The sequence below is a fragment of the Onychomys torridus genome, chromosome 7 (genome assembly GCF_903995425.1).
Source record: "Onychomys torridus chromosome 7, mOncTor1.1, whole genome shotgun sequence".
Lineage (NCBI taxonomy): Eukaryota > Metazoa > Chordata > Mammalia > Rodentia > Cricetidae > Onychomys > Onychomys torridus.
In genome coordinates, this window is record NC_050449.1 from 37667198 (window position 1) to 37683779 (window position 16582).

The 16582-nt window shown below is 53.0% G+C and overlaps 1 protein-coding gene across 3 annotated transcripts; it reads right to left on the minus strand.

The window, feature by feature from the left end:
- Positions 1-1125: 1125 nt before the first annotated feature.
- Abcg4 (ATP binding cassette subfamily G member 4) lies at positions 1126-16063 on the minus strand. 3 transcript variants are annotated; one of them, XM_036193317.1, is made up of 15 exons: positions 15569-16063; positions 14784-15033; positions 10003-10120; positions 9755-9887; positions 9605-9655; positions 9290-9435; positions 7755-7878; positions 7528-7642; positions 7196-7338; positions 6385-6483; positions 5805-5973; positions 5621-5721; positions 3332-3490; positions 3093-3211; positions 1126-2852 (listed from the first exon to the last, which is right to left on the minus strand). In XM_036193317.1, exons 2-15 carry the CDS (start codon positions 15019-15021, stop codon positions 2627-2629), a joined length of 1941 nt encoding a protein of 646 aa, XP_036049210.1. In that variant the 5' UTR covers positions 15022-15033; positions 15569-16063; the 3' UTR covers positions 1126-2626. The 3 variants fall into 3 exon arrangements, with proteins under 3 accessions (XP_036049210.1, XP_036049209.1, XP_036049208.1); XM_036193316.1 differs by having other exon boundaries at positions 15561-16062; XM_036193315.1 differs by lacking the exon at positions 15569-16063 and adding an exon at positions 15312-15550.
- Positions 16064-16582: the final 519 nt, after the last annotated feature.

The following is a 16582-nucleotide window of genomic DNA, read 5'->3' on the forward strand; positions in this document are numbered from 1 at the left end:
CGATCCTCAGCTCAAACAAACAAACAAACAAAAACGTTTAAAACCATTTTAAAAGGCCCAGGGATGTGCAGGATCTTAGATTCAATCTGCAGCCAAATAAATCAACAAATACAAAAATACAGTAGAAAATAAGAAAGAAAGGAAAAGAGAAAATTAGAGAAAGCCCAATGAAGTCCCTGCCACTCCCATCCTGGAGGTAGGTGAGTGTCTAGGGCAGTGATTCTCAACCTGTGGGTCATGACCCCCTTGGGGTTACATATTAGATATTAAAATTAAGATTCATAACAATAGCAAAATTACAGTTATGAAGTAGCAAGGAAATAATTTTATGGTTGGGGGTCACCACAACATGAGGAACTGTATTAAAGAGACGAAGCATTAGGAAGGCTGAGAACCACTGGGCTAGGGTCTTTTCTGCTGCCCATTGCCCTTCCTGAAAGCCACTGACTGGCACTGTCTTTCCCTCTGGAGAGAGTCATGGGTCACTTTGGGAACAGACCTATGCAACAGACATAAGTTCCCACACACAGCTTGCAGACCCAGCTGTGACCAAGAGCCCTGACCAATGTTGAGAATGGAGGCTAGTGGCAGAAGTCCTGGTCTCCAGCTTCCGCTGCTCACTCCACCCCTATTTAGGAAGGGTCTCATGTTGCCCAGGCTGGCCTTGAACTGCCTTGGTAACTGAGATTGACTTTGAACTTCCAATCCTCCTATGTCCACCTCCCAAGTGCTGGGATAACAGGGTGGGCCACTACATCTGGAGTATGCAATGCTGGCCACTGAACCTACTCTTCATGCATGCTAGGCAAGCACTCTATCAACTGAGTTACATCCCCATCCCTCAAGGTTCCATTTCTACTATCAAAGGGCCCAAGTCACCTTTTTCTCAACTGAAAAAATAGAGATGGTGACAAGGGCCAGTGTGGGGTTGGCACTGACATTTTGGTCAGGAAGGAAGCATGACACAAATGTTTCATAAGACAGACAGACATGAGTTTGACATACGCCCGAGACGTAACACCCTTGCCACAGGATCCCCAAAGCTAGCAGACATCTTGCCAAGTGCTTTGAAGACACCCACACACACATATCCTATAGTAGCAAGACCCATATTCACATACTGCATACTGTATAAATATAGGTTTTATTAATAATGAGTGAAATCCCACAAATACAACTGGCATCTGTGTAATGGGGCAAGTACAGAGGAGTGAGCACAGGGACTGGGGAGAGAGTCCTGGGGGAGGGGAAATCAGATATAGGATGAGCCTGGACCCACCCAGAAAACAGACACGCTCCAGGTGTGTCTGCCACCTTGGTGTCCAGGCCCTGCTGCTCTGGTGTCCAGGAACCAGCTGCTGACCGGAGAGTGAAGAAGATATGTGAACAGAAGTTTGAGTGAGCAGCAGGCAGCTGGAGAAGAGGAGGAAGAGCGAGTGTCATCTTCAAGCACAAAAGGAGGGCCAAGGGGAGCAGTGGCTGAAGCCAGCTCTGCCCATTCTTGTGCTTGTTGGGTCCTGGACCTCCAGGAGGCAAGTACCCAGTGCCACCCCTGGCTCAAGAGAGAGGGAAGACTGGGAGAGGGGCACCTGCCGAGCCTAGAGCCACACCGGCTCACACCAGCCTCATTCTTAGCCTCCAAAGTGGGATTCCCAGGAGGAGGTTGGCATGGCCCTCCGGCCGGCCCGTCGCCGCCACCGTCAGCTCCCTGCCGGTCAGTCTTCTTCCCAGCCGGTAGGGATGGTGCGTGTGTGGGGCTAAGATTGTCTGATTGCGTTTGTGTGCCTGTGACTCTGGAGGGGAAAAGAGCCCGAGGAACTGAGCCTCAGGAGCAGCGAAAAGGGAGGACCGAGGCTTCCCGGGCTCACCCCCCAGAATAAAGTGCATTCTCCGGTTCTAGTGGCAGGTGGGAAGGTGACACAGACATTATTGCAGAGGTGCCGTTGAGACCTACCCTGACTGAAGGTTTAGGGAAGGGAGTGGGACGTCCCATGGTCTCTCCAATCTCCAGGATTGGGAGTGGTCACCCAGACAGAAAATCCGGCTTCTGTCCCAACACATTGTCCAAATCAGCCAAAGGGGGGGGGGGGGGGGGAGGAGGGAGAGGAGGAGAAAGAGACTCCCAGAGTCCCTCCTTGCTCCATCCAATGTCCATGATGGGACTCCCTGGGGACCCCACCAGGGCCCAGCCCTGGAACTCCAACCTTATAGCAACCCAGTTTACAAACACTAGTGTGGTGGGGACCCCCGGAAGGGGTCACTTTGATCCCTTGTAAGTCAAGGCCTAGAGAACGCGGGGCTCCCAGGCAAACACAGAGGAGGGTGCTTTGGGCAGAGAGGAGGGCGGCAACCTCCCAGTGGTCTTTGCATGCAAGTGTTGGAGAGAGTGGGGAGGAAGCTACAAACTGCATCAACTTGGGAAGACTCCTGGGCTTGAAGGGGAGGGCTGGAGCCCTACCTCCAGGGCTGAGGCTGGGAGCCCAGGCCCACAGCCAACCTGTGGAGCAGCTGAGGGAGAGGAGGGCGGCGGCCGCACCAGCAACCAGTGCCCTAGTCTACACGTTTAAAACAGTCCCAAAGGGCTGGAGCTGGGGGCTTCCTGCCCAGGAGAGGTGGGAGCAAGGCTCTATCTCTCGGACTTGACCCGGTACCGGAGCACAAGGTAGGCTAGCAGTCGAAGGGCAAGGAAGAAAACGCCCAAGACCAGGAAGTCCAGGTACAGTTTAGCCTCCTCCACATCCAGCTCTCGCAAGATGATCTGTGGATCCCGGAATGGGCACTGTTCCTCTAAGCAGGTCAGGTGTCCTCGCTCCATGCCGTAGATGGTCAGGATCAGACCTTCAAAGCCGTACCTAGGAAAACAGTGGCATCAGAGCAAGACACAGAGCACCGGACCCCTGTCCCTCAGCAATCACCAGAGCCCAGCCACAGTGATCTCATACTCAGGTGCCAGCAAGGGTGCAGGGGCAGACATCGGACCTAGAGTGGGGCGCGCGCGCGCGCGCGCGCGCGCGCACACACACACACACACACACACACACACACACACACACAGAGGGCGGGACCTCCTGCAGGGAGGGAGACACACGGACCTGACATAGGAGAGGTAGGAGCTCCACTGCAGGTAAGTGGGGATGGTCTTGAAACTGACAAAGAAGCCGGAGAACAGGAGGACTGGAATGGCAGTGACCGGGCCCACAAAGGTAGCCACCTGGAGGAGAGCAGAGAGGGTCCCCCCCCCTTCGCTGTCACAGAGTGATCACAGTGCCATCCACCCCTTGATGGCTCCCGTGAGACACCCCCCCCCCCACCTGGGTGACAACTTTCCCACCTGCAGGGAGTTGGAGGCAGCGCCAATCAACAGTCCCAAGGACTGGGCTACTAAGGCGGTGGCTATGGCCAAGGCTGAGAAGAGCAGGAAGCGGCTGGTCTCAGCTGGCTGGCCTGTCATCCAGTACACGATGCTGCAGTACACAACCGGGCATACCACCTGGGGAGCAGCCACAGAGGAGCTTAGGGACCTGAGTCCTCCCACCGCTTCACTGGAGAGTGAGTGCTCCCTGGGCTCCTCTCCTTGGCCGATACTGCCTCCACTCTTGTTCAGGGAGCTTTTTAGACTGACACATGGCCCCTTCCTCCCTGACTACATCTTAGATAGTCTTGTTTTGATGCATGGTGACTCCTCCCACCTCTGAGCACCTCCAGTTCATGTGGGCTGTGCAAGTCTAGAGCTCTAAAAGTACACAGCAGAGACTTTAGTTACTGAGGTACAATACGTCTATATTTTTTGTTAAATAAGCATATCTTAGATGCTCTTATCATAAAAAATAAGATGATGGGCTTACTAATTTGCTTCATTTTGCTTACTATACCTAACCTTTAACATCAGTGGTGAATCTCAAATAGAAGTGATAACTTCTTAGCACTTGGGAGGCTGAGACAGAGGGATCGCCACCAGTTCAAGGTCAACTTGGTCTAGATGGTCAGTTCCAGTACAGCCTGGGCTTAAAGATTGAGGCCCCACTTCAGAAACCCCTAATAAAATAAAATAAATGATTTTTTTTCCCTTGGCAGTGCTGGAATGGAACCCCAGATATCATGCATGAAGGGATAGGACTAGAGTCCCATCTCTCAGTGCCCTGTGCTACCAAGTGAGACCTTGTCTCAAAACAAAACACACACACACACACACACACACACACACACACACACACACGCTTCCCAAACAAGCTCATGGGAAATAGGAACTTGGCTCACTAGCTACAGTTGTACAGATTGTTTCCTGTACAAAGGCTCCCAGCCCCCAGACAGAGACAACCAGAGGCCAAGATCTAGCTTGTATTTCCCTCATTAAGTTCTATACATGGTAGAGCACAGTCTACCCACACTTTTGCTATTTGTCCATTTGACACAGATACCTCATGTAGTTCATTTTTATCTCAAGCTATGGGTGACCTTGAATTCCTAATCATCCTGCCTGGCCACACCTAGCTAAGAGACACTTTTTGGAGATTTGCACAAAAGTACTCTATGGATTATTGGTAGCTCTGAAGCTTTGAACAAGGTGGTAACGTGATTAACAAGTGCCATCTGGTATTTGGGGGGCATTTAGACTGTGACAAGCTCTCTTCTGAAAACTTTGTAGTAGGTAAGATGGCTCAGCAGGTAAAAAGTGCCTGCCTGCTGGGTCTGACAATCAGAGCTCAGTCCCTAGAGTCCACATATTAGAGAGAGAACTGAATTCTGTAAGCTGTCCTCCGACCTCCCCACATATGCTATGGCAAGAATGTGCATGCACACATAAGATAAATAAATAAATGTAAAAAACCATTGCTGGGCATAGTGACGAATGCCTTTAATCCCAGCACTCTGGAGGCAGAGGCAGGCAGATCTCTGTGAGTTCAAGGCCAGCCTAGTCTACATAGAGAGTTCTGGGACAGCCAGAGCTATGTAGAGAGACCCATCTCAAATAAAATAAAATAAAAAATTAAACTTTAGCTGGGCAGTGGTGGCACATGCCTTTAATCCCAGCACTTCTGAGGCAGAGGCAGGTGGAACTTTGAGTTCGAGGCCAGTCTGGTCTACAGAGCAAGTTCCAGAATAGCAAGGACTAAACAGAGAAACCCTGTTTTTAAAAACTAATAATATTAATAGTAATAATAAAACTTTATATGCACTCACTCACGCAATTCTAAAGCACAACCCTGAGGAAGACACTGGTGTCATTCTGTCTTACAGGTGGAGGCACTACTAAAGCAAAGAGAAACCGGGTGGTTTGCAGGGTCTTACAGCTTGAAAGTAAGTAAGGCTCCAGGACCTATGAGCTCACTGCTGCCTATAACAGACAGAGACATTTGCTATTCTGCTATTACGCTCAGCTTTCTATTTATTTATTTGGGGATAGGGAATCACACCGTAGCCCTGGCTGGACTTGAACTCATGGCTATCCTCTGTCTCAGCCCCCTCCCCTGCCCTCCACTGCCAAGTGTGGGAATGAGGTGAGCCACTACATCTGGCTATGGTTACCATTTCTAGTTTGTCGACAGCTTTCTCATCAGACCACACATTCCACGAGATCACCTCTGAATCTGCTCGAGGCGGTAGTCATGAAGAGACTCACCTGAAAGGGTACGTCGGCCATTGTCTTGGCCAGGTAATACGCTTTGAGGCTGTACCAGTAGTTCAAGTGCTCCCTCATGAAGACTGCCATCTCTAAGGGAACTGAGGGCACAGGTGGGTCAGGCTCCACAGGCCAAGCCTCGTGCCCAGCACCCCCACGCCGCCCACCAGGCAGGCCAGCTCACAGGTGAGCACCGTGGGCATGAGAGCTGCAAACATGAGGAAGAGCATGGAGAAGAAGAGGAAGCCGGTGTTGTTGAAAACCTTGCTGGCATCGTCACCAATGTGCAGGTAGAGGAGGCCGATGAGCACGCCAATTAACACATGCGACATAAACCGCAAGTGGGTCAGGACCTACGGCACAGGTCATCAGGAGGAGGGGTATGAAGCCGGGCGCCGGTGGCGCACACCTTTAACCCCAGCACCTGGGAGGCAGAGCCCGGTGGATCTCAGTGAGTTCGAGGCCAGCCTGGGCTACAGAGTGAGTTCCTGGACAGCCAAGACTGATACACAGAGAAACCCTGTCTTGAAAAACCAGAGAGAGAGAGAGAGAGAGAGAGAAGAGGTACATGTTCCAGGACAAGGGAGTGGGTGGGGGTAGGGGATACAGGGGAGGCCATGCTAGAATAGGAACTCAAGGGTGCCCTGCAGGTACACAGAGCCAAGGTACATTGCATGGGATGGCAGTGTCCCCAGTCTGATCCCAGATGCTGAGAGCCCAAGAGGTCCAGCCTGTACCTCCTGCCCCTCAGCTTGACATCTCACCGTGTCCCTGAGGATGGACAAGAAAGTCCTCTTGAAGAGGATGCAGAACTGGGTGAGGGTACTGGTGGCAAAAGTGTGGCTTTCGATAGGATCCACTTCCTAGAGAGAAGAAATGGGACCGGGTGAGTGTGCCCTACCCACCCACTGCCCATCTCCCAGGAGATGGGAGAGTCCCAAGCTCTTCCCAGGACAAGGCCCAGGACTGCGGAAGGAGGAGCCTTTGCCCCTGAGCTGCTCACCTTGAAAACCTCAGGGAGATTGAGGGTGGAAGGGAGAGAGAGCAGATAAAGATAGTTGGAGGCAGGAGTCAAAGACTCTCTTGGCTCTCCAGTGCACAGTGATGGCAAGGATTAGTAACAACAGCCAAGCCTCTGGTTCTCCAGAATGATGGCATCTCACCTAAGGAAGGGATCTGGCCCTATGTAGACCCTGACTGGCCCAGTTACCTGCTAAGAGCCTGAGTGGTTTACTAGTTAGCCTTCCCACTTGTTCTGGGAAGCTAGTGTGGTCAGAGGTAACAGCAGACCATACTGGCCCCGAGGTCAGCAATTGCATTGGCCATGCTTTCCAGATGGTCCCTAGGCAGGCACTGAGAACAGCGCACCAATGATGCTCACAGGAGCTCTGGAAGAATGGGTGGATGAGAAGTCCAAGCTCAGGAGGTCACACTGCAGCTAACAGTAGGTCTGTTCCAAACCCGGGGCTTCCTATGACACAGTGGGGCAATGCCTCTAGGGGCAGCTTCTTTGGCAGGGTCGTTGTCTATGGCCCCATGTCCCCTCCCCCATTCTGCCCTCTGCACTCCACTCACCGGAGGGCAAGAGGCGCAGTGGGCAGGGACCTCATTCTTCTCTGGGCTGCTCTTCTTCTCAGCCATGGTGCAAAGGCCATTCTGCACGGCCCTGAACAGAATGGGGTTCAGGTCTCCATACTCGCCGGAGGCCACCTCAATGACTAAGGGGACACAGAGCAGAATGCTCAGCTAGGCTTCACCCCTCAGCTCCCAAGGGCAGAGCAGTCCCTCTTTGGTACATGGGGAAGGCAAGTGACCATGAGCTCTCTGTCCCCACGAGGCCTCCAGGACCCAAACCCAAAGAGTGGCCATCTTCTGTAGCCCGCCTCCTCACAGGAGCCCTCACTTACTGAAGTCAGCAGGGTTATGGTAGGTGGGGCAGTGCAAGCCAAGCCCCTTCAGATAGGGAATCAGGTTGGTAACCACGCCCTTGAAGATGCATTGTCCCTGGCTCAGGATGTAGAGCTGAGGTAGAAAGGAGCTTATGAGGAAAACATGACCCGTGGACTGGGGGCCCCACTGACACTTCTATCCCTCTATCACAGGCCATCCTTCTTGCAGACTCGCGGATACTGACCTTGTCAAACATTTCAAAGAGCTTGGCACTGGGCTGGTGGATGGTGCAGATGACGGTTCGGCCCCCATGGGCTAGGGACTTCATGAGGGACACCACTTGGAAACAAGAAGCGCTGTCTAGACCGCTGTCCAGAAAGAAGTCACCAGGGACCAGTGAGGTGGGTGGGGCTAAGAGGTGGTGAGTGAGGTGGGCTAGCTTCTGTGAATGGGATGGGTCTAGTGGGAAGGCACCCCTCTGGTCACCCGTGTGCTGCTTAGTTTTTTTTTTATCAACTTGACACATTTGAGAAGAAGGAACAGTAATTGAGAAGATATCTCCATAAGAGCAACCTGTGGGGGCATTTTTCCGATTAATGATTGATGTGGGAGGGCATAGCCTGCTACGTGTGGTGCCACCCCATCAGGTGGTCTTGAGTTTTATAGACATATAAACAAGCTGAGTGGACCTCAGAGAACAAGCTAGTAAACAGCACTCCTCCATGGTGTCTGCCTCTGTTCCTGCTTGAGTTCCTGCCCTCGGGTGCCTCAATGATGGACTGTGATCTGAACATGTAAGCCAAATAAACCCTTCCTTCCCATGTTCCTTTCGGCCATGGCCTTTTTCCAGCCACAGAAACAGAAAGCACGCCAGGACAAACTCCCAGATCCTGCACACCTTGTATGGCTCAGATGTTTGCAAGCCCAGAGCACTGCTCAGTTTGAAAACCCATATGCCAAGCACCTCTTGTATACCAGGCACCGAAATGACAAGGGCCCGTGTTGTACTGGTCTAGAGAGAGACAGACAAGCTCGTCGTCATCGACTTGAGGGGATGTGGAAAGTGTGGTAGCAATACAAAGTGGAGGACTGGCAGAGGGTCAGCCACGTGGGTTGGAGTATAGGTAGAGAAGGTTGAGTCTAGAAAGAGCATGCGCTTGTGACAGGACAACAGGAGTCACGGTGAAGGGCATTCCACACAGAAGACACAGCAAGGGTCAAGCCGAGGGGCATGGAACACGGGGTTGGATGGGAATTGTGGGCAGCTGAGTGTTATTAGAACATAAAATATGAAAGATGGGAGAAGAGGCCGCCTGACTATTTTGATGGCAAAAGGGACTCATTTGTGCAGTTTGAAGCAGGAGAGTGGAACTTTCTAGACTTGTTTAGAAAGCCCATTCTGGCCACAGATTGGAGAAAGTGCCTGGGAACCTGAAGGCAGGGAGATGAGTCTTGATGATGCTCTGAGCTCAAGCAATAGGGACGGGGCTGGGCAAATCTGAGATCTACCCAAAGAAGGATTTGATGACTAAAGGCTGTTGGGAAGAGGAGAAGGAGTTGTCAGTCAGGAAGGGGAAGGAGTGGGGGCACATCCAGATCTCTACCTGGATGAAAGACAGGGCAGCTTGGCTCCAACTGGATTAGCAAGTATAGAGTCCCCAGAAGGCTGCGAGCAGGAGATCTGGTCTCCAGCCAGGGAGCCATGAACCAGACACCATATCCAGCCCTGGCTTAGGGCTGAGAAGAGGGAAACCCAGGTCAGGAGAAGCTGGAAGATACCTGGTAGGTTCATCAAAGAACATGACAGGTGGGTTGTTGACCAGCTCCAGGGCAATAGCCAGGCGCTTCCTCTGCCCTCCGGAGAGCAGGGCTGTCCTTGTGTGAGAGCAGGACATCAGACCCAGGGCTGTCAGGATCTCCGTCACCTGCAGGCACCCCACCCAGCCTTAGTCAGCCTCGGTATCTCTGCTTCACCTAAGCAACACCCCACTTTCATAAAGCATGGCCCTTAAGCCCTTGGTCCCCACCCAACTTGGGGCCTAGAACTCATAAGCCTCAGAATGTCTCCATCCCTCATACCCCTAGCCCACTCACCAGTTCCTTCTTCACCTCCTGCTTCTCACTCAGCTTCAGGTTGGCAGAGACCTAAAGCGTGATAAACAAGTGAGGAAGAAATGTGTGTCAGGCCCCGCCCATCCCCTTCAGCTGGGAGCTTGGAGGTGGAGAAGGCCACCCTCTCCTCACCATCATGGCTTCCAGCACTGTGAGGTGTGGCAGAAGCATGTCATCCTGCATGATGTAACAGGACATCTTGCGGAAGGTCCTCAGATCTCGCGGCCTCCCATTAACCAGGATCTGCCCCTTCATCCCAGACTCCCTGCAGGGAGAATGGTTAATGATGAACACCAAAGCCGCTTGAGAACACACCTTCTGGGCTCCGTCAAGAGGGTCCCCCTCCTGAGTCCTGCCCCACTTCCATTCCTCATGCTCACCTATACCCTGCCAAGATGTTCATGAGCGTGGACTTGCCAGCCCCGGAGGGGCCCATGATGCCAATCAGCTCTCGGCGGCAGAACTTACCAGACAGGCACTTGAGAAGGGTCTTGTAACCTGCAGCAAGGACAGGAGGAGTCACTGGTGAGGGCTAATGGATCAGAGGCATCCTCAAAACTCTCAAAGAGGAGGCCTGGGGAGAAGGCTCAGTCAGTAAAACGCTTGCCCCATAAGTACAAGGGGAACTAGGGTTCCATCCCCAGAACTCACTTAAACTGCCTGGCTCAACCTGTGCATAGTGATCCCTGCCTAGAACCCCCAGGCTCGGGAATCTGGGACAAGGAGATTGTTGTGAGTTCAAAGCCAATCTGGACTACAGAGTCTGATACCCTGTCTAAAACAAAACCAATAAGCAAGCCAGCAAAAGGGCAGGAGATGTGGCTCAGCAGTTATGAGTGGGCACTGTGGGTTGGGGATCTAGCTCAGTGGTAGAGCGCTTGCCTAGCAAGAGCAAGGCCCTGGGTTTGATCCTCAGCTTAAAAAAAAAAAAAAAAAAAAAAGAGTGGGCACTGCTCATGTAGAGGACCCAAGGTGGCTCACAACTACCCGTAACTCAGACTCCAGGGGATATGATGCCCTCTTCTGGACTCTGCAGGCATCTGCACTCACAAATTAACACGCATGTGTGTGCGTGCACACACACACACACACACACACACACATTTATTTATTTATCTATCTATTTATTTATTTATTTATTTATTTATTTGTTTGTTTATTCAGGGTTTCTCTGTGTAGTTTTGGTACCTGTCCTGGATCTCTCTCTGTAGACCAGGCTGGCCTCGAACTCACAGAGATCCACCGGCCTCTACCTCCTGAGTGCTGGGATTAAAGGAGCATGCCACCACTGCTCGGCCATACACATACTTTAAAATACAAATTTCTCTCTGACAACACTAACAAAAAGGCAAGGATTGGTGGTGCACACTTGTAATCTCAGTGCTGAGAAGGCTAACACAGGTAGTTCCCTGGACCTCACGGGCCAGCCAGAGACCCTGTCTCAAAGAGCAAGGTGGACGGCTTTGGAGAAATGACACGTGAGGATTCCCCACATATACATACAAGCATACACACACACACACACACACACACACACACACACACACACACACGGGGCCAGGGGAGGGGGGCTGGGGGAAGGCATGCTCTTAGAAGAGGGTTAGTCACAGGTGAGACAGTCACTGCTAAGTGGAACTGTTAGGATGGGCAAGCATACACAGTAGCTCCCACCCTTTCATCCCGTGCCTCTAGAAATGACTGTCACTTGTGGTAGAGTCCAGGGGCTAACAGTCCTTTGAAGGCTGTGGGAAAGCTGATGCCTCTCCTGAATGGCTGTAGTGAGGGTACTGAGGTCCTAGAAAACCAGGCTCTCCCCTCCTCACAGTGCTTGCTGTCTCCCACACTCCGAGGATGCACGGAGCAGCCCGAGCTGCCTGCCTGCCCTGTGTTCCTGCAGCATTTTTCAGATGCCAGCCTGTTTGTCACTCAGTGTGCCTGTGCTCACGCCCCTCCCCCAGACTCTTAGTCAGGGAACATCTTGGGGGAAGGGTCTGTGTCTTATTCATCTTTCTTGTCTGTCTGGAATGTAATAGATGCTCAGTAAGCGTGTTTTTGCAGAGCTTTTGCTCTATTCTGGGGAGGAAAAAAAAAGCCACCTTTGTGCCTTCTCTGCCCTACAAGCTTGTCTCTCCAGCCCCAAACAGGACCCGTAAAATTTCACCTGTCATTCACTCACTTTAGGCAGCACGTGCATAAAGCACAGCAATATGGAGTCAGGTGGATCTGGTTCCAACTCTGGATCCACATGACCAGCTGTGTGGCCTGAGGCGAGTTGCCTAACCTCTCTGAGCTCCAGGTTGCTCATCTGTGAAATGAGAGGATGATGGTGCCTTCCTCACAGAGTTGTTGTAAAGAGTCAATGTGCTAACATATGTAAAGCATATGGCTCAGTGCTTGGCACATACAGTGTGTTTCACAAGCCATATTGCATTACAATTCCATTTGACAAATGCTCATTGAGATCTACTATGTACCAAGCTCTGTACCAGACACGAGGCAAAAAATAAATAAATAAACGAGAAAGGAAGAACACGGTTTCTGCATTCAAGAAAGGCGCAGACTAGGCAGGACAGATGGACAGGAACACCTACGGTGTGAATGGAAGAGAGAAGAGCAGACAGTGGAGATGGGACTATAGCAAGTCACTCTCAGAAGGGGGGCAGCAAGGTGGAAATCAGGAGTGACTTCATGGAAGAGGTGGTATTACAGCCACGAAGGAAGAACAGAAGCCCCCGGGCTTTAGGAGAGAAAACTCTGCTACAGCATAATCCAGGGGACAGAGGGCAGAGACTGTACTGAGGCAACTGATGAGCAGGGGGTGGAGACAGGGGGGAGGCCAAGGGCCAGGGCCTTGTCTGCTGCTAAGCTTACAGACCTGCCATGATGAGGGGAACCCAAGCCTTCTTCTAGTCCAAAGCCCACTCCTTAGCAGAGATAAGAAAAGTCTACCCTGTCTGACCTGCTGTCCATGTCCCCCAGGGCCATGCCCACTGTTGGACTGAACCACACCAACTGCCTGCCCAGAGCCTATTCCCCCTTGGCTGTTCCTCCCAAGGCCACACAGCCAGGTCTTGACTGGGAGAGGAAGGTCTCGGGTCTCAGGCCTCTCCTAAGCTCTCCCCATGGTCAGTCAGAAAGATGCCGGCCACGCTCTCCAGTCTATATCCCGCAGAACCACTCATGGGAAGAGTGTGGTTCTTCTCTGCAAGAGAAGAAAGTGCAGCCGTGAACCTTCCCCTTGTCCGATGCCAGAGCCGATGCCAGTCAAAGCCAAGGCCTAGCACAAATATCATCTTACACTCGCTTGCCTTTCACAAAGCACTTTCAAGATACCAACTCAGCTGAGCTCCCCAAGAAGCCCACAAGGAAAGTTAGGCCAAGAAAGGACCTTCAGTGTACCGAAGGCCACACAGCTTCCCTCAGGCTGAAGACGCTTGTCTCTTGACTCTTGTCTCCCTCTATCACAACTGGTGGGGCACATGAGAGACCTGCAGACCTCCCACTGCAGAGACATCCATGTTCTCATCTTGCCTCAGTCAATACCTCTGCAATTTTTGTCAAATCACTAAATCTTTTAATGATTTATTTAGGTTTTTGGAGATGAGGTCTTCCTATGTACTCCAGGCTAGCCTTGAACTCACAACCATTCTGCCTCCAGCCTCCACTGTGATGAGATTACAGGTGTGTGCCGTTACAACTGGGTCATTGGGGTCTGTGATTCCTCAGCTATAAAAGGATAATAGTTGGCTGGTATGTAGTTCAGTGATAGAGTGCATGCCTAGCATAGGAAGGCCCTGGCTTCCATCCCCATCTTTAAAAAAAGATAGTTGTGTTCCCTCCCAAGTACTTAATAGGGTTCTTAGGTTATTAAGTGGGATCACTAATAATTAATTGAATGTGTTTGAAAAAATAAATGTCACACACAGTTAGAGGAGACTGGTGATGGATCCTTACCCAGGGAAGGCAGCACTCTTCCCCAGATCCCTTACACTTCCCCCTCTCTGGCACCCTTAATCTTTCTATCTTCTCTGAGGACAGAGGGAGCCAAAGAATGAAGAAGCCAGGCAAAGGAGGGCAGAGAGCAGAAAAGGGGCCAGGACTAGAAGCCAGAAAAATGGATAAGAGGGTAGATGAGGCTGGCAAGGTCAAAAGGGAGGAGTCCCCAGCCGGGGCACCCATCACCCTGATAAGGAGAAGGACCTAATCTAGCCACATTTCTTTTTACCATCAAGTTCTGAAAGCCAAGGAAATAGCAAGGACCTCACCATTCCACCCAGGGCCAGTCTGAGAAGGGAGAGACTGCTTACTTAGGCCTAGGGTATAGGATAGGAGCCCATATGCCTCAGGGTCTCCTGGCTTAAACCCCCATGACCCTTTGGCCACCTATGGAAGTACATGTAGAGACAACTCCCACTGAGCCCTGTTCTGAAGCACCCCAAAGCTATGACACGGTCTCGGCTCCACCCCTAGCCCACACCCAGTTCTGGGAAACAAACCCAGTCTCTAGGTTCCCAGCCCAGCTCCTGGATTGGGACAGGCCAGGGCTCTGGGAAACCGGTCCTGAAGGGGAGGAGAAAGAAGCAGGTGGAACCACAGAGCTAGGCTTTTGGCTCTGCTCTGATTCTTACTAGCAGGGAGACACTGGTCAGGGAATTCAACGTCCCCAGGCCTCAGTTTCCTCGTTGGTAACATCCCTCCTGTCTAGTCTCCCCGCTTCCCGCTGCCAGGGACTGTGGCAAGATGTGAGTGGAGCAAGATGGCGGGGATGAGAACATCTTTAAAAACAGGGTACGGATAGGATATTGCTGGACATTGAAGAGAGCCTCCAAAGATAGAGTGCCCCTCTTCCCCAAACCAACCTTCATAGGCAGAAAAACAGAAAGAGACAGAGACAGAGACAGAGTGTCTGAGAGAGACTTAGAGACTAACTCAAGGATCAGAGGTCATAGGGTCTATTTAGAAGAGAAAACTTTAATAGCCAATTGAACTTAGCTTTCTAGTGCTGGCAGATGTGGGGAGCAAGGATCTTGTACCCCAGCTGCATGCAGTGAGTGAGGGTTAGGGCCTACAAAGCTCACAGAGTGGGAGAGCCCCAGGCCTTATGCTCCAGAAGAGGCGACTCTGGGGAGAACCCCCAGTTCCCCGTGGGGCTGCCACCTACCCCGTTTGCGCCAGCAGGGCCCCTCCCGCACGGAATAGGACAGTTCCACAAACTCGATGTCCACAGCAGAGCGCTTGGGCAGGTGAGAGAAGCGCTGTGCCTCTGTAATGTGGTTCTCCACCTTCTTTAGATGAGTGGTCAGCACAGGGGGCTCTGCCCCGTCCTCCAGCGCCACAGCCATGGCCACAGCCCCAGGCCCCAGTCCACAGCCCACGGCCTCCAGTGCCTTCTCTGCCATCACACAGCCGGCCTGAAGGAAGAGGGCCTGCTTAGCTCCGGGCAAACCCTCCTTCCCTTGCTCAAAGCACCATAGCTTTCCGATGCTGTCCCGCCTCCACTCCCCCTAACCCTGCCTCCTTCTCAGGGCAGATCCCCAACTGTCACCCCCCTCTTCCCGCCCGGTCTCTCTTGCACCGGGCAGCACACTCCCAGGACAGTGACACCCAGTCGCGACCTCTCTTCGGTCTTGGTCAGCCTGGCCTGGCCTTGCCCGCTCCTCCCTCCCCGCCACGGCCTTAATCTCCTTACCCAGCAGGCCGGCAGTCCCTGGGGGCCGGGCGAGGGCGGCCACCGGTTCGGAGGTCGAAGAAACGGGGCGGTACAGGGTGGGCCCGCGGGGAGGCTCTGGCCTTGGCTCCGCGCCCCCCTCGCCACGGACGGGTGCCACTCCTCGGCCGGCCTCCCCATCCCGCGCCCGTGGCGGTGCGCCTCCGGACTGTCCCCAGAGGCAGCCGCAGACCCCAGACCCTCCACGCCGACCCTCTGTCCCCCACTCGCCTGGTCACCTTGACGCGCCTCCGATCCGCCAGACGCAAGGATGCTCAGCAGAGATGCTCAACCGGGATGCTCGACCCGGATGCTCAGCGCCGCAGCGCGGGAGGTGGACACTCCCGGCTCTCCTCACCTGCCTCCGGTGCGGCACGGGCGCCCCGGCTCCCTGTCCCGGTGGCCCCGGGCCGGGGCGGGGCCAGGCCGGGGCGGGCAGTAGAGGAAGGCCAGGCTCGGGTCAGAAAGGATGACACGGTTGCAGAGGGATGGTTGAGATGTCGCCCTGACCTCACTTGGATGAACTCGCCGGGTTCTCGTAGTCTGGTCCCAAGCGCTTGTCCTCCGGAGCTAGTCCGGCGCGACAGCGTTCTCTCCCGAGCCTCTGCTCGCCGGTCCTGCTGCTCTTAAAGGGCCCGTGCCTCCCCACACCCGGCGGATGGCAAGGATGGAGGTGTCGAGAGCAACGCCTGCAGCGTGGGGACCAGATGGGAGGCTTTTGTGAACCCAGGTCTGAGAGGCAGCAGCAAAAGGTCAACCCCGAGGTCGCTAAGGGAAGGAGACTTGAAGTCACTCAGAGGGGCAGATCCTTGGGCAGTAGGGTGCAGATTCCATCATGCCCAGGGGGTTGGGAAGCTGTCGGTCTATCTGCACACACAAACCCCTCACTGCTTATCTCCTCCAGTTCAGCTTTGGAGCTTAGCCCCACCCAGCCCTAAAGTACAAAGGACTTCAATGTATAATTCTTGAAACTTTGAGACAGCCTTTCCCATACCTATTCACATCATCCCTCTCTAAGGGCTCAAGGGGACACTAGTTCTAAAGAGATAGGGAACAGAAGTTATGACAAAGCTTGCAGACAGTCCCAAGGTTAACCTGGGACCCATCACAGCCTGCTTTGACCATAAAAGTCTTTATTCCACCAGCCAGATCCAGGTCTCCAAGCCGGCACAGGCTCATCTGGGAGGTTCCAGGGCATGCATAGGACTCTTCAGACACTGTCTTGGACGTCTTTTATACACATGTGCTTTCTT